Source organism: Pseudophryne corroboree, chromosome 7 (assembly GCF_028390025.1).
Source record: "Pseudophryne corroboree isolate aPseCor3 chromosome 7, aPseCor3.hap2, whole genome shotgun sequence".
Taxonomy (NCBI): domain Eukaryota; kingdom Metazoa; phylum Chordata; class Amphibia; order Anura; family Myobatrachidae; genus Pseudophryne; species Pseudophryne corroboree.
In genome coordinates this window covers 39486270-39511354 of record NC_086450.1, presented here as the reverse complement: position 1 = coordinate 39511354, position 25085 = coordinate 39486270, and the positions used below count along the sequence as shown (strand labels likewise).

General features: G+C 49.2%; 1 protein-coding gene across 6 annotated transcripts in view; it reads right to left on the bottom strand.

Annotated features, from left to right (window-relative positions):
* Positions 1 to 25085, bottom strand: part of ARMC8 (armadillo repeat containing 8) — a 182327-nt gene that overhangs the window by 113893 nt on the left and 43349 nt on the right. For all 6 annotated transcript variants that reach the window (XM_063933049.1, XM_063933050.1, XM_063933053.1 and 3 more), the window contains exons 3-5: positions 16097 to 16168; positions 682 to 824; positions 485 to 582 (exon numbers count right to left, since the gene is read on the bottom strand). In XM_063933049.1, coding sequence (XP_063789119.1) covers positions 485 to 582; positions 682 to 824; positions 16097 to 16168 — 313 coding nt within the window. The remainder of the gene's footprint in view (positions 1 to 484; positions 583 to 681; positions 825 to 16096; positions 16169 to 25085) is intronic.

Genomic DNA, 25085 nt, shown 5'->3' with positions numbered 1-25085 from the left:
TTAATTAATTGCTAAGCAAGCCTGATTAAGCATTATTTACTACTGCGGTTAAGAATCCATCGATCAAAGACGCCAGTCATTATTAGCTTTGAAACACCCCCATTTAGTAAATCTGCCCCATACGCTTGAAATTTGCAGTCACGCGAGCTGATGTTGCTCATCTGTTTTGCCTTGCACTTCAGGTTAATGTACTGGGCTTTCAAAGGGGGAACAAAATAAATAGATAAAATCAATGTGGTATAGTGTCCAAAAAATAAAATAAAAACAGAAAAGAAAAATCACTTTAAGTAGCATAAATTTTACTAAAGCGGCAAAACATGTGCAGTACTTAAAGTAAATATATAAAATAATCTTGAAGCAATTATAAGTATATGAATTTATTATTCCAACCAGATTAGATTTCCTCCCCAGCCTGCTATAATATGTACATGGTCCCCTTGGCCAAACTGGCGACACTATGCGGTTGTAAATTAAATTTCGTTACCGTGTACAAGAGCTCCACCGGCGTGACTGGGCTGGTGAAAATTGTACGGAGGCATCGCAGGCAAGCTTCAATGAATCGGATGTCTGCTGACAGCAGACCTGAAAAGGCACAGTAAGGAATCTGTCAGAATGAGGAAAGGCGGGCAGGTCATTACAGCGTGTGAGGCCTGAGCTCAGCAGTGTAAAGGTCACCACTACCTTGCAGCAGGACCGGGATAATGTGACAGTCTAGCAGAGATTTGACGTTGTTCTCGGTGCCCATAGACAAGCTGCCCAGAACCACAGCACATTCTGTCTTCAGTTCTGTGCTTGAGCTCTCTTGCTGGAGCAAGTATAATAATCTGTCAAAGGAGACGCTGGCATTAGACGGTAAGAATCCTCTGTGGGCGACAATAGTATCCAATACAAATTCTAGACCGGGGTACACATTGATAGAATTGCGCCGTGTGCTATTTGCTGCAGACAGTAATGTAATGAGCAGAGGAGATGCAATGACGCCAATAGGGTGACGCTACCACTGACAGGAAAGGGCCACGTTGTTCTGCAGCGCCGACGTTCCGCCACTAGGAAATGCACTGGTTCAGAAAACAAAAAAAACAGTAAATACTTATGTTCTAGTACTTAAAGCAGCGACTATGTTTTCTCTATGGTTGGTGTAGTGGTTAGCATTACTGCCTCACAATTCTGAGGTCATGAGTTCAATTCCTGACCAAGACCCTATTATGTGTAGAGTTTGTATGTTCTCTCATTGCCGTGGGTTTCCTCCGACTGCTCCAGTTTCCTCTTAGGTTATCTGGCATCTGACAATAATAAAATTAACCCTAGTGTGTATATGTGCCCATGTGGTAAGGAGTATAGATTGTAAGCTCCACTGGGACAAGGGCTGACCTGTATGAGTAATATTCTCTGTATAGCGCTGCGGAATATGCACATGCTGTATACAGAAACTGGTTTTATTAGGAATAAGAACAGCACTGCTAATCTCTATACACAGAGTGATAGGCAAATATACACGCCAGGGCCCCCAATGGTCACAAGATGGGGCAGCACGGATGGTGTAATGGTTAGCATTACTGCCTCACAGCACTGAGGTCATGGGTTTGATTCCCACCATGGCCCTACCTGTGTGGAGTTTGTATATTCTCCCCGTACTTGCGTGGGTTTCCTCCGGGTACTCCGGTTTCCTCCCACAATCCAAAAAATATACTGGTAGGTTAATTGGCTCCCAACAAAAATTAACCCTAGCGTGAATGTGTCTGCGTGTACATGTGATAGGGAATATAGAGTGTAAGCTCCACTGGGGCAGGGACTGATGTGAATGAGTAAACATTCACTGTAAAGTGCTGCGGAATATGTGTGCGCTATATAAATAACTGGTAATAAATAAAGATCCACATATTACCATCAATTCTAAATAATGGGTTAGAGAAAAGAGGATTTTGGTACTTACCGATAAATCCATTTCTCTGAATCCTCTAGGGGACACTGGAGCATCCATTTACATTAGGGGTGTGAAGCTTGCAACCGGAGGTGTGGCACAATCTAAAATTAGCATTGTGTGCACAGCCGGCTCCTCCCCCTTCACATCCCTCCTCCCTCAGTTTGGAAAATTTGACTGAGAGAATAAGACAGGATACTAGACCACCTGGCGAGGAACCGAACCGTACAACATGTCAAACAGTATTCAAGAAACGGTTAACCGAAAAACGAACGCTGTTTGTACGAACTGTTTAAACAAGAACTTCGAACACAGCAGGCTGACAGCACCAAGGCGGGCGTCCAGTGTCCCCTAGAGGATTCAGAGAAATGGATTTATCGGTAAGTACCAAAATCCTCTTTTCTCTTTCATCCACTAGGGGACACCGGAGCATCCATTTACATTAGGGGACGTCCCAAAGTTATCCCCAAGGGAGGGAGTACTGTCGGTGGCCTGCAAAACTAAACGTCCGAACTTAGAGTCTCCGGATGCAAAGTTATCAAACCTGTAATACTTCGTGAACGTGTGGGCTAAAGACCACGTTGCCACTCTGCAAAGCTGAGTAGTGGAAACACCTCTGGCATTCGCCCATGAGGCCCCCACTGATCGGGTGGTAGAAGCACCCGCCTGAACCGAAACCTGTGTTACAGGAAATATAAGCTTGCCGAATGGCAAGACAAATCCGTCTAGACAAAAGACTGCATAGGCGCAGGCCAAAACTTCTTTGGCCCATCTAAAAACAAAACAATTGGTCCGACCTTCGGAAAAGTCGATGTAACCTACACGTATACCCCTAAAAGCTCGGACAACATGCAAAGACACGTCCCCATTTGCAAGACCCATCTGCAAGACCCTAGGAAGAGGGGACCATGCATGGCTGGTTTACGTGAACCCCCAAAACAAACTCTGGAAGGAAATCTGATCCTGTACAGAATGCCGTCCTATCCGCCTGAAAAATGAAAAAAGGCCGTCTACCCTATAAGGCTCCCAACTCATGAACCCGCCTGGCCGAAATCAAGGTAAGCAATAATGTGATCTCCCAAGAGATATTTCAGGTCTTTCTTGTAAACGGCTCAAAAATTGGAGTCTTCAAAAAACTCCAAAATTAAGTGGGAGGACGAAAAAGGGGAACGTATGCTCAGAACCCCCAGTAAAAAGGTTTGACCTCTGGCAAGGATGCCGGATGGAGAGAGCCGAAAGTTGAACCTTCAGAACGCCCAGTATCAGTTCTACCTCTAGACCGGCCTGAAGGAAAATTAGAAGTCTGGATAAGTGGAAGTTCGTCGAATTCCACCCACGTACTTGATACCAGGCCATATATCTCTTCCAATCTATGTAGTAGTACCTAGCGACAAACATCGTAGAAATGGCCGTTCTTGGTATCCCTCTGTCTCTTAAGATCCGGGTTTCAAGAGCCACGCCGTTAAACGCGACCTGTGCAGGACTGGTGATGAAACGGTCCCTGAGATAACAGGTCCTCCCTCCGAGGTTACCGCCAAGGATCTTCCCCTAATAATCCTTGCAGTTCTGAGTACAACTCCTGCGGGATCAGTCTGGTGCGATCAGGATCGCCCACATTCATTCTCTTTTCAACCCTTTCAGAAACCTGGGTATGCGTGGGAAAGGAGGAAAAATTTAAACCCTCCTGCAACACCAAGGAAGCGTTAATGTGTCCACTGCTGGATCCCTTGTCCTGGACACCTATCTGGGCAGCTGATGTTTTTGTCCAGACGTCATTAGGTCCACTTGAGGTAGACCCCATCTCCATACCACAATGTCGAATATCCGTGTAGGCACCACTCTCCCGGATGCCTGTCCTGGCGACATGAGAGAATCTGCTTTCCCAGTACTCATCCTCTGGAATGAACACTGCCGAGGATGAGGCGTCGCCTTTCTGCCGACAACAAGAACCTTGTGTCAGCCCTTGGCGCCTTCCTGCTCATTGTTCCTCCTTTACGGTCTAAGCAAGCCGTCGTCATGACATTGTCCGACCGTATCCTGATGTGTTGACCCATGACTAGGTCTTCGGCTAAGTACACCGCTCTCAGTTCGAGAATGTTTATGGGCAGGTTGCCCTCCAGTAACGTCCATCTGCCCTGAAACTGATGTTTCTCTAAGACGACACCCAAACCTCTGAAACTGTCGTCTGTTGTCAGGATCCCTTAATCCCAAATGCCGAATCTCTTGCCAGCTGCGAGATTCCTATGTAACCACCACCAATTTAAGGAGGTTCGTATGCGCGGTGGAAACCGGATTCTTTGTTATAGAAACCAGTGCGAACTTGCTCCCTAAGCAATGAGGTTTATCTGGAATTGTCGAAAAGGAAGTCTGCCGTATTGGATAGCGTAGAACAACGGCCTCTTCCCGAGAAGTTGCACACAGAGGTGTAGAGAAAACGTTTGTGTCTCAGTACCTGAGCAACTAATCTTTGTAGGACCTGGACCTTATGCTCTGGTAAGAATACTCTCAATGGTACCGTGGCCAAGATGAAATCGAAGAATTGAATCCACGGAGTTGGCATGAGGTCGGATTACTGTAACATCACACTCCACTCATGTTGAATGAGAAAATGATGCAACGTCTGAACCTCTTTGATGAGCAGTTCCTGAGATATTGCTCTATTCCTTAAATCGTCTATATAAGGTATAATCATGACTGCCCTGATCTTTGTAAAGATTCTTGGAGCTGATAGACCGAACAGTAACACCCTGAATTGGGAGTGATCCGTCACCAGTGTGAACCCTAAGTAAGCCTGGTGTCCAGACTGGGATATGCAGATATGCCTCCTTTATGTCCATGGATACCATGCAATGGCCTTGTGCAAGCCTGCCATGACCGACTGGAATGATTCTATCCGGAATTCACAGACCCTTAGAGATTGGTTTAAAACCATTAAATTGAGTATCGGTCTGACCGTTCTATCTGGCTTTCGGCACAACAAAAAGATCGGACTAGAAAACCTGTTCCTCTCTGCGAGACGGGAACTGGAGTATGACCCCTGACCGTAGCAAATCTGGAATTACTGTCAGTAAAGCTTTTGCTTTCTGAAAGCCCGAGGCAGACCCGTTGTGAAAAACAAAAACAAAACTGGTAGTCAGGCCCCTGTTGAAAATCCAGTTTGTACCCCTGGGAGATAAGGTTGGTTATTCAAAGTTCAGGTGTGGTTTTGGCCTAGATGTCCCGAAAACCTTTCCGACGTGCGCTCACCCAGGGGGGACCCCAGGTGAGTTGGTAGGTCGTCATGCCAAATAAATGGGTGCCGAACTCTGTATCGAACCCGGGTCTTCAAGCATTGCAGGCGGCCGCTGTTCTAGTTAGGCCACAGCCAACCATTGTTTGCTGTCTATGAGCGGTCTCTACCTCTGCCCCGCTGGAAAGGACAGCGATCTCAATTTATTAAACGCTGGTCCCGAATAACCACTCTCAACCTGTGGAATGGTTCTTGTATAAGGAGTAGGCAGAAATGTGGACTTTGTAGCATGTGAAATGCACTTGTCCAACTGTGGACCGAAAGGTATCTCACCCCCAAAAGGGGATGGATTCTACCGCCTTCTTGGCATCAGAGGCTCCTTGTGCTAAATATCCTTAGAGGCTTGACCAAGTATGAAGCCAATTCCCGAATGTCATCCGCCATTTGGGAATCTCTTCCAAGCTATGTTCCAGACCATGCTCCCATAGCCTTGTTTACCCAAACACAGACGATCGTAGTTCTGTGTTGTACTCCTTGTTATAAAAATTGACTTCAAAGCTGTGTCAACCTTATGATCTGAAGCATCCTTTAAAGTCGTTACCTTAGGAATTGGTAAGATTGTATTCGTTGACACCTTCCTCCACTACTGATGGAGTCTCCCACTTATTCATTACACCCTTAGGTAAGGGGTAAGTACTTAAACCGCTTCGGAAATTGAAAACATTTATCAGGGTTCGTCCTTAAACCTTACTCATTTGAGATAGAAAAGGTTTAGGAATGGGAAATCCTGCTGAAAGCGGTGTTCGAGAGTCGAATCACTCGAAATCCTCTGGATCCGTAACGTCTTCTACCTGAAAGTTTAGGATCTCTTTCACTGCGTCAATTAAGGGATCCAAACCAGAGATTTCAGTGTCCTCTTTCGGAAAATCAGCGTCCAGGTGAGATTTAATTAACTCACCCTCTGTATTAATGAGAAGACCCTCCTCTCCTCCTCTTTCCGCATAATAGGAAGAGGTCTTTTAACTGCCTTGCGCACTTTTTTTTTTTTTTTTTTGTGCGAGCGGTGTCAATTTGATGAGAAATTCTTCCATCTTTTTTGAGAATCCCGCAGCCCATCAGATTGCTGCTTGCGTGATTCTTTCATCACCTTGGAGAGTCTATCTGCAAGGTTGTCTTCTCATGACCCAGACGGAGCACTGCTCCCAGGTGGAGCGTCCATGTTTAAGCAGGAATCGCACACCCCGGAGCTGCCAACCCGTCTTTTGCGTGTTGACTAAACCCCGTACCAGACAGCGCTTTCACCCAAACTAGGAAGAGAAAGACTGTGATAGAAGACGGAAGCAAGGGTATCGGATTGTCCGGCTGGTAACTTTTGCTTCTCTAAAATGGAAGAGAACAAAAAAGAAAAACAATAATTAAATAAATACATTTTTAAACCAGCCGACTTGCAACCCTCACACACCCAACTGTAGGTCAGTTACGATGGTAGAGTTGGAATCCACTTGCTTCCTCGTATTTTCGTCAGGATCTTTGCAATAGAAATCCATTGAAAATATTGATAATAAGACTCAGGTTAGATCCTCATAGGATTCATATAAATTTCCCCAGCAGAGGGAGTTAATATCTAGTTTCGCCAGCAGAGGGAGTTGTAACTACACAAAAATCCCTCGTTTATCCCTTTCTTTTAAAGAGGGGGAGGGCTCATCCATGCCCCGTATATTTGGCGCCTGACTGGAAATAAAAAGATGGCCGCCTTTAAAAATTTCTATACACCTCATTTCCCTTTCTAAACACTAACTCTGGGCCGCTGACAAAAGGGAAGTTGACAGAGCGCACTGTGCACTCTCGATCCCCGCTGTCCGCCCCCGCACACGACCGAAGGAATCACCCTCGTGCTGCACTCACTCTGGCCGCCGCGCTCCGGGACCGCTCTCCTCCTTTGTAGCGGCTGCTGACAGGGGATACAGTGCGATGCCACTGGCCGGCGGCGCCTGACTAACTGATACTGGCCCGCTCCCCAGAGCGTGACCGCAGGTCAGCGCGCTCTGGGACTGATGACAGGGGACGCCCCACACTGCGTTACCGCTGGCCCGCTCGCACCAGGACTGCTCTCCTTCAGTCCCGTAGCGGCGCGTGCTGACTAAAGGATACCGGACCGCAGGTCAGCGCGCTCCGGGATTGATCTACTCTAAGCCCCGTAGTGGCGCCTGCTGACAGGGGACGCCCCACACTATGTGACCGCTGGCCCCTGTGCTGGGAAAGTGAAATAATAAGATTTTACTCACCGGTAAATCTATTTCTCGTAGTCCGTAGTGGATGCTGGGTACTCCGTAAGGACCATGGGGAATAGACGGGCTCCGCAGGAGACTGGGCACTCTAAAGAAAGATTTAGGTCTACCTGGTGTGCACTGGCTCCTCCCCCTATGACCCTCCTCCAAGCCTCAGTTAGGACACTGTGCCCGGAAGAGCTGACACAATAAGGAAAGATTTTGAATCCCGGGTAAGACTCATACCAGCCACACCAATCACACCATATAACTCGTGATAGGAACCCCGGTTAACAGTATGATAACAATGGAGCCTCTGAACAGATGGCTCGCAATAACAACCCGATTTTTGTAACAATAACTATTTACAAGTATTGCAGACAATCCGCACTTGGGATGGGCGCCCAGCATCCACTACGGACTACGAGAAATAGATTTACCGGTGAGTAAAATCTTATTTTCTCTGACGTCCTAGTGGATGCTGGGTACTCCGTAAGGACCATGGGGATTATACCAAAGCTCCCAAACGGGCGGGAGAGTGCGGATGACTCTGCAGCACCAAATGAGAGAACTCCAGGTCCTCCTCAGCCAGGGTATCAAATTTATAAAATTTTGCAAACATGTTTGCCCCTGACCAAGTAGCAGCTCGGCAAAGTTGTAAAGCCGAGACCCCTCGGGCAGCCGCACAAGATGAGCCCACCTTCCTCGTGGAATGGGCTTTTACACATTTAGGCTGCGGTAGTCCCACCGCAGAATGCGCCAGCTGAATAGTGCTACAAATCCAGCATGCGATAGTCTGCTTAGAAGCAGGTGCACCCAGCTTGTTGGGTGCATATAAAATAAACAGTGAGTCAGTTTTCCTGACTCCAGCCGTCCTGGAAATATAAATTTTCAGGGCCCTGACTACGTCCAGAAACTTGGAATCCTCCAAGTCCCTAGTAGCCGCAGGCACCACAATAGGTTGGTTCAAGTGAAAAGCTGATACCACCTTCGGGAGAAACTGAGGACGAGTCCTCAACTCTGCCCTATCCATATGGAAAATCAGATAGGGGCTTTTACAGGACAAAGCCGCCAATTCTGACACACGTCTGGCCGAAGCCAGAGCCAACAACATAACCACTTTCCACGTGAGATATTTTAAATCCACAGTCTTAAGTGGCTCAAACCAATGTGATTTCAGAAACTCCCAAAACCACATTGAGATCCCAAGGTGCCACTGGGGGCACAAAAGGAGGCTGAATATGCAGAACTCCCTTGACAAAAGTCTGAACTTCAGGCAGTGAAGCCAGTTCTTTCTGGAAGAAAATCGACAGGGCCGAGATCCGGACCTTAATGGACCCCAATTTGAGGCCCAACGTCACACCTGCTTGCAGGAAATGCAGGAATCGACCCAGTTGAAATTCCTCCGTTGGGGCCTTCTTGGCCTCACACCAAGCAACATATTTTCCCCAAATGCGGTGATAATGTTTTGCGGTGACATCCTTCCTGGCCTTGATCAGGGTAGGGATGACTTCCTCCGGAATGCCTTTTTCCTTTAGGACGGCGTTCAACCGCCATGCCGTCAAACGCAGCCGCGGTAAGTCTTGGAACAGACAGGGTCCCTGCTGCAGCAGGTCTTGTCTGAGCGGCAGAGGCCAAGGGTCCTCTGCAAGCATCTCTTGAAGCTCCGGGTACCAAGCCCTTCTTGGCCAATCCGGAGCCACGAGAATAGTTCTCACTCCTCGCTTTCTTATTATTCTCAGTACTTTGGGTATGAGAGGTAGAGGAGGAAACACATAAACCGACTGGTACACCCACGGTGTCACTAGAGCGTCCACAGCGATCGCCTGAGGGTCCCTTGACCTGGCGCAATATCTTTTTAGCTTTTTGTTGAGGCGGGACGCCATCATGTCCACCTGTGGTTTTTCCCAACGGTTTACCAGCATCTGGAAGACTTCTGGATGAAGTCCCCATTCTCCCGGGTGGAGGTCGTGCCTGCTGAGGAAGTCTGCTTCCCAGTTGTCCACTCCCGGAATGAACACTGCTGTCAGAGCTAACACATGATTCTCTGCCCATCGGAGAATCCTTGTGACTTCTGCCATTGCCCTCCTGCTTCTTGTGCCGCCCTGTCTGTTTACATGGGCGACCGCCGTGATGTTGTCTGATTGGATCAGTACCGGCCGGTTCTGAAGCAGGGGTCTTGCTTGGCTTAGGCATTGTAAATGGCCCTTAGCTCCAGAATATTTATGTGAAGCGAAATCTCCTGATTTGACCACAGTCCTTGGAAATTTTCTCCCTGTGTGACTGCACCCCAGCCCCGAAGGCTGGCATCCGTGGTCACCAGGACCCAGTCCTGTATTCCGAATCTGCGGCCCTCTAATAGATGAGCCCTCTGCAGCCACCACAGCAGCGACACCCTGGTCCTTGCCGACAGGGTTATTCGCCGTTGCGTCTGGAGATGGGACCCGGACCATTTGTCCAACAGGTCCCACTGGAAAGTCCTTGCGTGGAACCTTCCGAATGGAATCGCCTCGTACGAAGCTACCATTTTTCCCAGGACTCGTGTGCATTGATGTACCGACACCTGTCCCGGTTTTAGGATGTCTCTGACTAGAGATGACAACTCCTCGGCTTTTTCCATTGGAAGAAACACTTTTTTCTGGTCTGTTTCCAGAATCATTCCCAGGAACATAAGACGTGTCGTCGGGACCAGCTGTGACTTTGGAATTGAGAATCCAGTCCTGCTGTTGCAGCACTTCCGGAGAAAGTGCTACCCCCTTACCAACTGTTCCTTGGACCTCGCCTGTATCAGGAGAATGTCCAAGTACGGGATAATTAAAACTCCCTTCTTGCGAAGGAGTATCATCATTTCAGTCATTACCCATGGTAAAGACCCTCGGTGCCGTGGATAATCCAAACGGCAGCGTCTGGAACTGATCGTGACAGTCCGGTACCACAATCTTGAGGTACTCCTGGTGAGGAGGGTAAATGGGGACATGCAGGTAAGTATCCTTGATGTCCAGAGAGACCCTGTAATCCCCCTCGTCCAGGATCGCAATAATCGCCCTGAGCGATTCCATCTTGAACTTGAATCTTTTGTTATATGTGTTCAAGGATTTTAAATTTAAGATGGGTCTCACCGAACCGTCCGGTTTCGGTACCACAAACATTGTGGAAAAGTAACCCTTTTCCTGTTGAAGGAGGGGTACCTTGATAATCACTTGCTGTGAATACAGTTTTTTGGATAGCCACCAACACTGCCTCCCTGGCAGAGGGAGTTGCCGGTAAGGCAGATTTTAGGAAACGGCGGGGGGGAGACGTCTCGAATTCCAGCCTGTACCTCCGAGATACTGTTTGAAGAACCCAGGTATCCACCTGTGAGAGAGCCCACTGTGCGCTGAAATTTCTGAGACGGGCCCCACCGTACCCGGGTCCGCCTGAGCAGCCCCAGCGTCATGCTGTGGACTTACCGGACGCAGGGGAGAACTTCTGCTCCCGGGAAACTAGCTGTGTGCTGCAGCTTTTTCCCTCTACCTTTTCCTCTTGGCAGAAAATATGAGCCTCTAGCCCTCTACTTTTCTGGGGCCGAAGGGACTGTACCTGATAATACAGTGCTTACTTTTGCTGTGGGGTAGCTTGTGGCAAAAGTTTTGATTTCCCAGCCGTAGCTGTGGAAACGAGGTCTGAAAGACCATCCCCAAACAGTTCCACCCCCTTCTAGGGCAAACTTCCATGTGCCTTTTTGAATCGGCATCGCCCGACCATTGCAGAGTCCATAACCCCCGTCTGGCGGCAATGGTTTTACATAGCGCTTATTAGTGATGCCAGTCGGCAAATATCCCTCTGTGCATCACGCATGTATAAGACAGCGTCTTTTATATGCTCTATTTTCAGCAAAATATTGTCCCTATCTATAGTATAAATATTATCCGACAGGGAATCTGACCACGCAGCTGCCGCACTGCACATCCATGCCGAGGCAATAGCAGGTCTCAATATAATGCCCGTGTGTGTGTATATAGCTTTTAAGGGTAGTTTTCTGCTTTCTATCAGCAGGTCCTTCAGGGCGGCCGTATCCGTGACGGTAGTGCCACCTTTTTTAATAAGCATGTAACCGCTTTATCTACCCTAGGGGTTATTTCCCAACGTGACCTATCCTCTGGCGGAAAAGGGTACGCTGCTTAGAAATTATCAATTTCTTATCGGGGGAAGTCCACGCTTCCTCACACACCTCATATCAATTCCTCAGATGCAGGAAAACTACTGGTAGTTTTCTGTCACCAAACATAATACCCTTTTTTGTGGTATCTGGGGTATTATCAGAAATGTGTAATACATTTTTCATTGCCTCAATCATGTAACGGGTGGCCCTATTGGAAAGTACACTAGTCTCATCGTCGTCGACACTGGAGTCGGTATCCGTGTCAACATCTGTGTCAGCCATCTGAGGTAGCGGGCGTTTTAGAGCCCCTGATGACATGTGAGACGCTTGGACAGGCACAAGCTGAGCAGCCGGCTGTCCTATGTCGTCAAACCTTTTATGTAAGGAGTTGACACTGTCACGTAATTCCTTCCATAAGTCCATCCACACCGGTGTCGACCCCGCAGGGGGTGACATCCCATTCACAGGCATTTGCTCCGCCTCCACATCATTATCCTCATCATACATGTCGACACAGCAGTACCGACACACAGCACACACACAGGGAATGCTCTGACAGAGGACAGGACCCCACAAAGCCCTTTGGGGAGACAGAGGGAGAGTATGCCAGCACACACCAGAGCGCTATATATCACAGGGATATCACCTATAGAGAGTGTTTTCCCTTATAGCTGCATAATATATATATACTGCGCCTAATTTGTGCCCCCCCTCTCTTTTTAACCCTTTTCTGTAGTGCAGGACTGCAGGGGAGAGCCAGGGAGCGATCCCTCCAGCAGAGCTGTGAGGGAAAATGGCGCCAGTGTGCTGAGGGAGATGGCTCCGCCCCTTTTTCGGCGGGCTTTCTCCCGCTATTGTAAAAGTTCTGGCAGGGGTTAATAAACACCTATATAGCCCCTGGGGCTATATATGGTGTCAGTTCGCCAGCCAAGGTGTTAATATTGCTGCTCAGGGCGCCCCCCCCCCCAGCGCCCTGCACCCATCAGTGACCGCAGTGTGTGGTGTGCATGAGGAGCAATGGCGCACAGCTGCAGTGCTGTGCGCTACCTTGGAGAAGACAGAAGTCTTCAGCCGCCGATTTTCCGGACCTTCTTGCTTCTGGCTCTGTAAGGGGGACGGCGGCGCGGCTCCGGGAACGGACGACGAGGTCGGGTCCTGTGTTCGATCCCTCTGGAGCTAATGGTGTCCAGTAGTCTAAGAAGCCCAAGCTACCACCACTTAGGTAGGTTCGCTTCTTCTCCCCTTAGTCCCTCGGTGCAGTGAGCCTGTTGCCAGCAGGTCTCACTGAAAATAAAAAACCTAACATATACTTTCTTCCTAGGAGCTCAGGAGAGCCCCTAGTGTGCATCCAGCTCAGCCGGGCACAGAAATCTAACTGAGGCTTGGAGGAGGGTCATAGGGGGAGGAGCCAGTGCACACCAGGTAGACCTAAATCTTTCTTTAGAGTGCCCAGTCTCCTGCGGAGCCCGTCTATTCCCCATGGTCCTTACGGAGTACCCAGCATCCACTAGGACGTCAGAGAAAATATTTTTAGCCCTCATGACTGCCCTGTTTATGTTAAACGCAGCCTCTAACAACCTGTACTCACAGTTGGCGTCTTCAGAGAGATGCAGATCCCTTTAGCAGGAATCCTTGTCCCTCCATGTTTAACTTAGTCCCCCTTTTATTAGGGGGACGCAGCCTTTTTTCTTTTGTAAAGCCTGCACCCCCTTTCATTAGGTGGGATCGGGCATTTTGTCTTTGAAAGCCTGCACCCTCCCTTTAGTTAGGAGGGATTGGACCAGTATAAATGAAATAAAATAAATGAATAAAAATAAATAATTAAATAAATAATTAAATAAATCTTCAAGGAGCAAGAGCTCCCTTCTTGTGCTTGTACCTCCTTGGCACAATTTTCCAAACTGAGGGAGGAGGGATGTGAAGGGAGAGGAGCCGGCTGTGCACACAATGCTAATTTTAGACTGTGCCACACCTCCGGTTGCAAGCTTCACACCCCTAATGTAAATGGATGCTCCAGTGTCCCCTAGTGGATGAAAGAGAAATATACATATAAAGCAAAGAAAGACACAGCGTCTGTAACAAGACATCAGCAGGCACGTCAGGCAGGTGCTACAAGCTATAACAAAACACATGTGACAAGGAGCAGTCTCGGAGGGCCACTGGGGTTAGAACAGATACAGGCTAAGCCAAGGGGACAGGTAGCCAATGTGTTTAGAAATTATTTCTGGACCCTCTTTTTTTTATTATTAATAATTATTATCTCTTTGTCCTATCAGAAGATACACATCTCCACAGGCTCCTGGTAAGAGATCCTGCTGGAACAAGAATTCTACAGGAATTTGGTATTCCAGTTAATCAGTTGTAACTGTCCTGGTAAGTGTGTGAGACAAAAAATAAATGATTGGAATAGGACATACAGCAGGGGCGAAAGGAGGCCGTCACCCGGGACAAAGGCTCAGCCCCCCCCCCCCCAATCACTCCACACACTGCCACTCCACCTCATCACCACCCCAGTCCTCACAGAAACTTATCCACCCCATGTCACGAACCTCGGGCAGCGGCGACCGCGCTTGTCCCTGCGGGTGGCCTGGTCTGCCCGGCGCCTCTCTTCCCCTGTCAGTCTCCGGCTTCAGCGGCGGGTCGGCGCTGCTCTCCGGCGGCTTCCCGGAAGCAAGGGCGCCGCCATCACAAGCAAGGGCAAGGAGGCGGAGCAGGTCTGACGTCACCTGCCTGCTCCGCCAATCAGGCTAGGGCGGGGAATTTAAAATCAGATACCAGGCAGAGATCCGATGCCTGAGTATCTTCGTTTCTCCTGTGGAAGCTATGATCCAGAGCTCCCTCGTCCCTGCAAGCATCCTGTGCTTCCAAGCATCCTGTCCCTGCAAGCATCCTGTGCTTCCAAGCATCCTGTCCCTGCAAGCATCCTGTGCTTCCAAGCATCCTGTCCCTGCAAGCATCCTGTGCTTCCAAGCATCCTGTCCCTGCAAGCATCCTGTGCTTCCAAGCATCCTGTCCCTGCAAGCATCCTGTGCTTCCAAGCATCCTGTGCCTACAAGCAACCTGTGCTTCCAAGCATCCTGTGCCTACAAGCAACCTGTGCTTCCAAGCACCTCCGTGCCTCCAAGCACCTCCGTGCCTCCAAGCACCTCGTGCCTCCAAGCACCTCGTGCCTCCAAGCACCTCCGCGCCTCAAGCACCTCCGTGCCTCCAGTTACCTCCGTGCCTCCAGTTACCTCCGTGCCTCCAGTTACCTCCGTGCCTCCAAGCACCTCCGTGCCTCCAAGCACCTCCGTGCCTCCAAGCACCTCGTGCCTCCAAGCACCCCGTGCCTCCAAGCACCTCCGCGCCTCAAAGCACCTCCGTGCCTCCAGTTACCTCCGTGTCTCCAAGCACCTCGTGCCTCCAAGCACCTCGTCCCTCCAAACACCTCGGTGTCTCCAAACACCTCCGTGCCTCCAAGCACCTCCGTGCCTCCAAACACCTCCGTGCCTCCAAGGGTCTCCCAGCACTCCCTGTACTCCCAGTACCTCAGTGCCTTCAATACCACAGTGTCTCCAATATCTCAGTACCCCAGCCTTCATTATTTCTACAAGTCTTGTCTTACAGGAGACCTACAAGAATTCCTCTGGGCCTCCCGCCTGCCGTCTTAGTTCTGCATGAGGAAGACCTACATCCGGCCATCTCTACTACGACCCAGTGGCGGTTCCTCTTCCCGGTCATCGGAAGAAGCCCCGAGTCCACAACACTCCCAAACCAGGTCAGTGATACCCCATTTACGCCTCACAGCCTGCGTAACCCTGCAGCACTGCCCCATCTTACTGGCTCGTCATGCTCCAGCCCACTATCCGCATCCACCATGCCTATCGCAAAGTAATGGACCAGGCGACAATAAAACGCAGCAGACGCTGGAGAGGAGCAGCTGCAACGCTCGTCGTCCCAATTACCAGGTTCCTTGGCTGTGTGATTAACGCCTATTCCACGCTCACTATACGGGTCCCTTTAGCTAGTGATAACACAGTGTCCGCTACAGGATCACCTATCACCTGAATGAGGGAGCGTACTCCAAGCACTGCACTGACCCCGCCCACGGAGAACGAGCCTCACCGTCTGCCCCGCCCATCACTCCATGGTTTTAAAATACAGGATACCAACCAAACAAGGACTGAGACTTCAGCTCCCCTTCCCCCCCATCACCCAGGTGATGTTCCCTGCCCTCACCCTCCAGCTGCACCCCTGCCATACAATCCCGCCAGTGTCAGGGCAAGGTAGAACTTGTCAGCTTGCATTGCAAAACAAGTGCAGTAATGTGACCTGTAAACCACAATTCAGCATATGAAGCGACCCCTGCAGCTTGGCCTTCAGCTATGCAGGATAATGGACAACGGGCAGCTATTTCCATCCCGATGAGCCTTTTGCTCAGGCACTAAGCCGGAGCTTACACATACCACTCCTAAAAACTGCCCAAGTTTCATTAAAGGACCCTTGTGTATCCCCTGGCTTACGGCCAGACGGCGGGTGCTGACAATCACTGCACGTACCTTGGCACCGCACCCAAAACTATCAGGTTGGCTTTTTGCTTGTTGTTTCCGATCACTGCATTTTTCATATCTCTGTTAATTCAAAAAGAAAGAGAAATTATGCAACACAATTTAGAAAGTACGTCGTGGTATAAACGGTAAACGTCAGGGCCCGAGCATGATAAAAAGGCCAACAATTACTTTCCCTAAATATTGCCTTTAAAAAAAAGCCAATTTAGGCATAGTAAACTAGTTTCAGATTACCCTCATGTTTGTATACTCTATGGGGTATATTCAATTGAAGTCGGATCCATTCCAACATTCATTTGTCGGAATGGATCCAACCTGGGCTATTCAATGCTATCTCAATTCGACTTTAAAAAAAGTCGAATTGAGATGCGGGAGCTAAGACAGGGGAGAGTCACGGGCCGGCCGGGGAGAGCAGCGCTACAGCAGCGGCTATAGACGCTGCTGTAGCGCTGCTCTCCCCGTCCTCACATCACAGCCGCTGCTCACGGCAGCGTCCACCCGGCTCCAGCAAGTGAGGTCTCGCTTGCTGGAGCCGGGTGGACCCTGCTGTGAGCGCCGGCTGTGACATCCCCCGGCGCTGCTCTCCCCGTCGGCCCGCGGCTCTCCCCGTCTCTGCTCCCACATCTCACTTCCACTTTTTTAAAGTCGAACTGAGATGGTCGAAAAGGGGGCAAAACCTTCCAATCTAAAAGAGTCGAAAACTGACGTCTTTTCGACAGACCGCAGCTTTCGGCTTCAATATGCCTCCGTAATTAGACACATTTTCAGGGATGCAATCAGTTTACCTACAATCAAAATCCCGATGATCCAAACACAGGCAAGGTCAAAATCCAGACATTTAAAATGTCGACGGGGTAAAAAAAAAAAAAGGGGGGGGGGGGGGGGGGGCGGGCGGCCCACGTGTTATGTCGACATACACAACAAAATTAGAAAAACATGTCAACTTTTTGGCCTGTCAACATTTTAAATGTCGGTATTTTGATCGTGTGTATTTTAAGTATCTGTATTTTGACAATCGGTCAATTGTTGTCGGTATTTTGACCGTGTGGATTTTGATTGTAGGTATTTCATATTAAACCCAATATAACAGGTGGGATCAGCATTTTGTTGCACAGCTAGAACATCTGATCAGTCGATGATGTAATCGGCCCTTATGAAAAATCAGCTGACTACTGTGGCGATTTATACCCCTGCATGAGCCATCACGGAGGACCAGCTAGTTACACAATGAATCACTCCATTGTCAGGTATGACAACCGGCCCTGCATGGGAAGGCCAGCTACAGGGTTTCTAAAATAAGAATTTACTTACCGATAATTCTATTTCTCGCAGTCCGTAGTGGATGCTGGGGACTCCGTCAGGACCATGGGGAATAGCGGCTCCGCAGGAGACAGGGCACAAAATTAAAAGTTTGACCACTAGGTGGTGTGCACTGGCTCCTCCCCCTATGACCCTCCTCCAAGCCTCAGTTAGGATACTGTGCCCGGACGAGCGTACACAATAAGGAAGGATTTTGAATCCCGGGTAAGACTCATACCAGCCACACCAATCACACTGTACAACTTGAGATCTGAACCCAGTTAACAGCATGATAACAGAGGAGCCTCTGAAAAGATGGCTCACAACAATAATAACCCGATTTTTGTAACAATAACTATGTACAAGTATTGCAGACAATCCGCACTTGGGATGGGCGCCCAGCATCCACTACGGACTACGAGAAATAGAATTATCGGTAAGTAAATTCTTATTTTCTCTGACGTCCTAAGTGGATGCTGGGGACTCCGTCAGGACCATGGGGATTATACCAAAGCTCCCAAACGGGCGGGAGAGTGCGGATGACTCTGCAGCACCGAATGAGAGAACTCCAGGTCCTCCTTAGCCAGGGTATCAAATTTGTAGAATTTTACAAACGTGTTCTCCCCTGACCACGTAACTGCTCGGCAGCGTTGTAATGCCGAGACCCCTCGGGCAGCCGCCCAAGGTGAGCCCACCTTCCTTGTGGAGTGGGCATTTACAGATTTTGGCTGTGGCAGGCCCTGCCACAGAATGCGCAAGTTGAATTGTGCTACAAATCCAACGAGCAATCGTCTGCTTAGACGCAGGAACACCCAGCTTGTTGGGTGCATACATTATAAACAGCGAGTCAGACTTTCTGACTCCAGCCGTCCTTGAAATATATATATATATATTTTTTTTTTTTTTTTTTTTTAAGGCTCTGACAACGTCGAACAACTTGGAGTCCTCCAAGTCGCTAGAAGCCGCAGGCACTACAATAGGTTGGTTCAGGTGAAACGCTGATACCACCTTAGGGAGAAACTGAGGACGCGTCCGCAGTTCTGCCCTGTCCCAATGGAAAATCAGATATGGCTTTTGTACGAAAAGGCCGCCAATTCTGACACTCTCCTGGCCGAAGCCAGGGCTAGTAGCATGGTCACTTTCCATGTAAGATATTTCAAATCCACCGATTTGAGTGGCTCAACCAATGGGATTTGAGGAATCCCAAAACTACATTGAGATCCCACGGTGCCACTGGAGGCACAACCGGGGCTGTATATGTAGTACTCCTTTGACAAAAGCTTGGACTTCAGGAACTGAAGCCATTTCTTTCTGGAAGAAAATCGACAGGGCCGAAATTTGAACCTTAATGGACCCCAATTTGAGGCCCATAGACAATCCTGTTTGCAGGAAATGTAGGAATCGACCCAGTTGAAATTCCTCCGTCGGAGCCCTCTCCTTCAGGATCCGGCGTTCAACCGCCATGCCGTCAAACGCAGCCGCGGTAAGTCTAGAGGTAGAGTGCACGGATCCTCCGTGCGCATCTCTTGAAGTTCCGGGTACCAAGTCTTTCTGGGCAAATCCGGAACCACGAGTATCGTTCTTACTCCCCTTCGCCTTATAATTCTCAGTACCTTGGGTATGAGAGGCAGAGGGGGGAACACATACATTGACTGGTACACCCATGGTGTTACCAACGCGTCCACAGCTATTGCCTGAGGGTCTCTTGACCTGGCGCAATACCTATCCAGTTTTTTGTTGAGGCGGGACGCCATCCTGTCCACCTTTGGTTTTTCCCAACGGTTCACAATCATGTGGAAGACTTCTGGATGAAGTCCCCACTCTCCCGGGTGGTGATCGTGTCTGCTGAGGAAGTCTGCTTCCCAGTTGTCCACTCCCGGAATGAACACTGCTGACAGTGCTATCACATGATTTTCTGCCCAGTGAAAAATCCTTGCAGCTTCTGCCATTGCCCTCCTGCTTCTTGTGTCGCCCTGTCTGTTTACGTGGGCGACTGCCGTGGTGTTGCCCTACTGGTTCAACACCGGCTGACCCTGAAGCAGAGGTCTTGCCAGGCTTAGAGCATTGTAAATTGCCCTTAGTTCCAGAATATTTATGTGAAGTGAAGTCTCCAGGCTTGACCACACTCCCTGGAAATATCTTCCCTGTGTGACTGCTCCCCAGCCTCTCAGGCTGGCATTCGTGGTCACCAGGACCCAGTCCTGAATGCCGAATCTGCGGCCCTCCAAAAAGGTGAGCACTCTGCAACCACCACAGAAGAGACCCCTTGTCCTTGGAGACGGGGCTATCCGCTGATGCATCTGAAGATGCGATCCGGACCATTCGTCCAGCAGATTCCACTGAAAGGTTCTTGCGTGGAATCTGCAGAATGGAATCGCTTCGTAAGAAGCCATCATTTACCCAGGACTCTTGTGCATTGATGCACTGACACTTTTCCTGGTTTTAGGAGGTTCCTGACTAGCTCGGATAACTCCCTGGCTTTCTCCTCCGGGAGAAAAACCTTTTTCTGAACTGTGTCCAGAATCATCCCTAGGAACAGCAGACGTGTCGTCGGGCTCAGCTGGGATTTTGGAAAATTTAGAATCCACCCGTGCTGTTGCAGCACTACTTGGGTTAGTGCTACACCGGCCTCTAACTGTTCTCTGGATCTTGCCCTTATCAGGAGATCGTCCAAGTAAGGGATAATTAATACGCCTTTTCTTCGAAGAAGAATCATCATTTCGGCCATTACCTTGGTAAAGACCCGGGGTGCCGTGGACAATCCAAACGGCAACGTCTGAAACTGATAGTGACAGTTTTGTACCACGAACCTGAGGTACCCTTGTTTGAAGGGCAAATTGGGACATGGAGGTAAGCATCCTTGATGTCCAAGGACACCATAAAGTCCCCTTCTTCCAGATTCGCTATCACTGCTCTGAGTGATTTCATCTTGAACTTGAACCTTTGTATGTAAGTGTTCAAAAGATTTCAGACTTAGAATAGGTCTCACCGAGCCGTCCGGCTTCGGTACCACAAACAGCGTGGAATAATACCCCTTTCCTTGTTGTATTAGGGGTACCTTGACTATTACTTGCTGGGAATACAGCTTGTGAATAGCTTCCAACACCGTCTCCCTGTCGGAGGGAGATGTTGGTAAAGCAGGCTTCAGGAATCTGCGAGGAAGAGACGTCTCGAATTCCAATCTGTACCCCTGTGATACTACCTGCAGGATCCAGGGGTCGACTTGCGAGTGAGCCCACTGCGCGATGAAATTCTTGAGACGACCCCCCCACCGGACCTGAGTCCGCTTGTAAGACCCCAGCGACATGCTGAGGACTTTTCAGAAGCGGGGGAGTGCTTCTGCTCCTGGGAAGGAGCTGCTTGCTGCAGTCTCTTACCCTTTCCTTTGCCTCGGGCAGATATGAATGGCCTTTTGCCCGCTTGTTCTTATGAGAACGAAAGGACTGAGGCTGAAAAGACGGTGTCTTTTTCTGTTGGGAGGTGACCCGAGGTAAAAAAGGTGGATTTTCCGGCTGTTGCCGTGGCCACTAAGTCCGATAGACCGACCCCAAATAATTCCTCCCCTTTATACGGCAAACTTCCATATGCCGCTTGGAATCCGCATCACCTGACCACTGTCGCGTCCATAAAACTTCTTCTGGCAGAAATGGACAGCGCACTTACCCTTGATGCCAGAGTGCAAATATCCCTCTGTGCATCTCGCATATAAAGAAAATGCATCCTTTAAATGCTCTATAGTCAATAAAATATTGTCGCTATTCAGGGTATATATATTTCCAGTCAGAGATTCCGACCAAACCCCCCAGCACTGCACATCCATGCTGGGGCGATTGCTGGTCGCAGTATAACATCAGTATGTGTGTATATACTTTTTAGAGTATTTTCCAGCCTCCTATCAGCTGGATTTTGAGGGCGGCCGTATCAGGAGACGGTAACGCCACTTGTTTTGATAAGCGTGTGAGCGCCTTATCTACCCTAGAGGGTGTTTCCCAGCGCGCCCTAACCTCTGGCGGGAAAGGGTATAATGCCAATAACTTCTCTGAAATTAGCAACTTCCTATCGGGGGTAACCCACGCTTCATCACACACTTCAATCAATTCATCTGATTTCAGGAAAAACTACAGGTAGTTTTTTCACACCCCACATAATACCCATTTTTGTGGTACTTGTAGTATCAGAAATATGTAACGCCTCCTTCATTGCCGTGATTATGTAACGTGTGGCCCTACTGGAAAATACGTTTGTTTCTTCACCGTCGACACTGGAGTCAGTGTCCGTGTCTGTCGACCGACTGAGGTAAAGGGCGTTTTAAAGCCCCTGACGGTGTTTGAGACGCCTGGACAGGTACTAATTGGTTTGCCGGCCGTCTCATATCGTCAACCGACCTTGTAGCGTGTTGACACTATCACGTAATTCCATAAATAAAGCCATCCATTCCGGTGTCGACTCCCTAGGGGGTGATATCCCATTACAGGCAATTGCTCCGCCTCCACACCAACATCGTCCTAATACCTGTCGACACACACGTACCGACACACAGCACACACACAGGGAATGCTCTGATAGAGGACAGGACCCCACTAGCCCTTTGGGGAGACAGAGGGAGAGTTTGCCAGCACACACCAAAGCGCTATAATTATACAGGGACCACCTTATAGTAAGTGTTTTCCTTTATAGCAGCTTAATATATAATAATATCGCCAAAAAATGCCCCCCCTCTCTGTTTTAACCCTGTTTCTGTAGTGCAGTGCAGGGGAGAGCCTGGGAGCCTTCCCACCAGCGGATCTGTGTGGGAAAAATGGCGCTGTGTGCTGAGGAGATAGGCCCCGCCCCCTTCACGGCGGGCTCTTCTCCCGTTTTTTTCTGTAATCCTGGCAGGGGTTAAATACATCCATATAGCCCAGGGGCTATATGTGATGTATTTTTAGCCAGTAATGGTAATTACATTGCTGCCCAGGGCGCCCCCCCCCCCCCAGCGCCCTGCACCCTCAGTGACCGCGGTGTGAAGTGTGCTGAGAGCAATGGCGCACAGCTGCAGTGCTGTGCGCTACCTTAAGAAGACTGGGAAGTCTTCAGCCGCCGATTTCTGGACCTCTTCTCTCTTCAGCATCTGTAAGGGGGCCGGCGGCGCGGCTCCGGTGACCCATCCAGGCTGTACCTGTGATCGTCCCTCTGGAGCTAGTGTCCAGTAGCCTAAGAAGCCAATCCATCCTGCACGCAGGTGAGTTCGCTTCTTCTCCCCTTAGTCCCGCGTTGCAGTGAGCCTGTTGCCAGCAGGACTCACTGAAAATAAAAAACCTAACAAACTTTTATTCTAAGCAGCTCTTTAGGAGAGCCACCTAGATTGCACCCTTCTCGGCCGGGCACAAAAACCTAACTGAGGCTTGGAGGAGGGTCATAGGGGGAGGAGCCAGTGCACACCACCTAGTGGTCAAACTTTTAATTTTGTGCCCTGTCTCCTGCGGAGCCGCTATTCCCCATGGTCCTGACGGAGTCCCCAGCATCCACTTAGGACGTCAGAGAAAAATAATGATAAGACAAGGGATAAGGAAAAACAGCTAATGGGTTCAGGAAGAAATTAATAGGAGTGCATCACCTAACGCAGATAAAAAAAACACAACAACAAAAAAAGGGCCTAATTCAGACCTGATCGTAGCAGCAAATTTGTTAGCAGTTGGGCATAACCATGTGCACTGCAGGTGGGGTAGATGTAACATGTGCAGAGAGAGTTAGATTTGGGTGGGTTATATTGTTTCTGTGCAGGGTAAATACTGGCTGCTTTATTTTTACACTGCAATTTAGATTTCAGTTTGAACACACCACACCCAAATCTAACTCTCTCTGCACATGTTATATCTGCCCCACCTGCAGTGCATATGGTTTTGCCCACCTGCTAACAAATGTGCTGCTACGATCAGGTCTGAACTAGGCACAAAAAATAAGAATTTACTTACCGATAATTCTATTTCTCATAGTCCGTAGTGGATGCTGGGGACTCCGTAAGGACCATGGGGAATAGCGGCTCCGCAGGAGACTGGGCACATCTAAAGAAAGCTTTAGGACTAACTGGTGTGCACTGGCTCCTCCCCCTATGACCCTCCTCCAAGCCTCAGTTAGGATACTGTGCCCGGACGCGCGTACACAATAAGGAAGGATTTTGAATCCCGGGTAAGACTCATACCAGCCACACCAATCACACCGTATAACCTGTGATCTGAACCCAGTTAACAGTATGATAACAGAGGAGCCTCTGAAAGATGGCTCACAACAATAATAACCCGATTTTTGTAACAATAACTATGTACAAGTATTGCAGACAATCCGCACTTGGGATGGGCGCCCAGCATCCACTACGGACTATGAGAAATAGAATTATCGGTAAGTAAATTCTTATTTTCTCTAACGTCCTAAGTGGATGCTGGGGACTCCGTAAGGACCATGGGGATTATACCAAAGCTCCCAAACGGGCGGGAGAGTGCGGATGACTCTGCAGCACCGAATGAGAGAACTCCAGGTCCTCCTCAGCCAGGATATTAATTTTGTAGAATTTTACAAACGTATTTGCTCCTGACCAAGTAGCTGCTCGGCAAAGTTGTAAAGCCGAGACCCCTCGGGCAGCCGCCCAAGATGAGCCCACCTTCCTTGTGGAGTGGGCATTTACAGATTTTTGGTTGTGGCAGGCCTGCCACAGAATGTGCAAGCTGAATTGTACTACAAATCCAACGAGCAATAGTCTGCTTAGAAGCAGGAGCACCCAGCTTGTTGGGTGCACACAGGATAAACAGCGAGTCAGATTTCCTGACTCCAGCCGTCCTGGAAACATATATTTTCAGGGCACTGACAACGTCTAGCAACTTGGAGGCCTCCAAGTCCCTAGTAGCCGCAGGCACCACCAATAGGTTGGTTCAGGTGAGACGCTGAAACCACCTTGGGGAGAAACTGAGGACGAGTCCTCAATTCCGCCCTGTCCGAATGGAAAATCAGATAAGGGCTTTTTCAGGATAAAGCCGCCAATTCTGACACGCGCCTGGCCCAGGCCAGGGCCAACAGCATGACCACTTTCCATGTGAGATATTTTAACTCCACAGATTTAAGTGGTTCAAACCAATGTGACTTTTGGAACCCAAAACTACATTGAGATCCCAAAGTGCCACTGGAGGCACAAAAGGAGGCTGTATATGCAGTACCCCTTTTACAAACGTCTGAACTTCAGGGACTGAAGCTAGTTCTTTTTGGAAGAATATTGACAGGGCCGCAAATTTGAACCTTAATGGACCCCAATTTCAGGCCCATAGACACTCCTGTTTGCAGGAAATGTAGGAATCGACCCAGTTGAATTTCCTCCGTCGGGCCTTACTGGCCTCGCACCACGCAACATATTTTCGCCAATTGCGGTGATAATGTTTTTGCGGTTACATCCTTCCTGGCTTTGATCAGGATAGGGATGACTTCATCCGGAAAGCCTTTTTTCCTTCAGGATCCGGCGTTCAACCGCCATGCCGTCAAACGCAGCCGCGGTAAGTCTTGGAACAGACAGGGTCCTTGCTGGAGCAGGTCCCTTCTTAGAGGTAGAGGCCACGGATCCTCCGTGAGCATCACTTGAAGTTCCGGTTACCAAGTCCTTCTTGGCCAATCCGGAGCCACGAATATAGTGCTTACTCCTCTCCATCTTATCAATCTC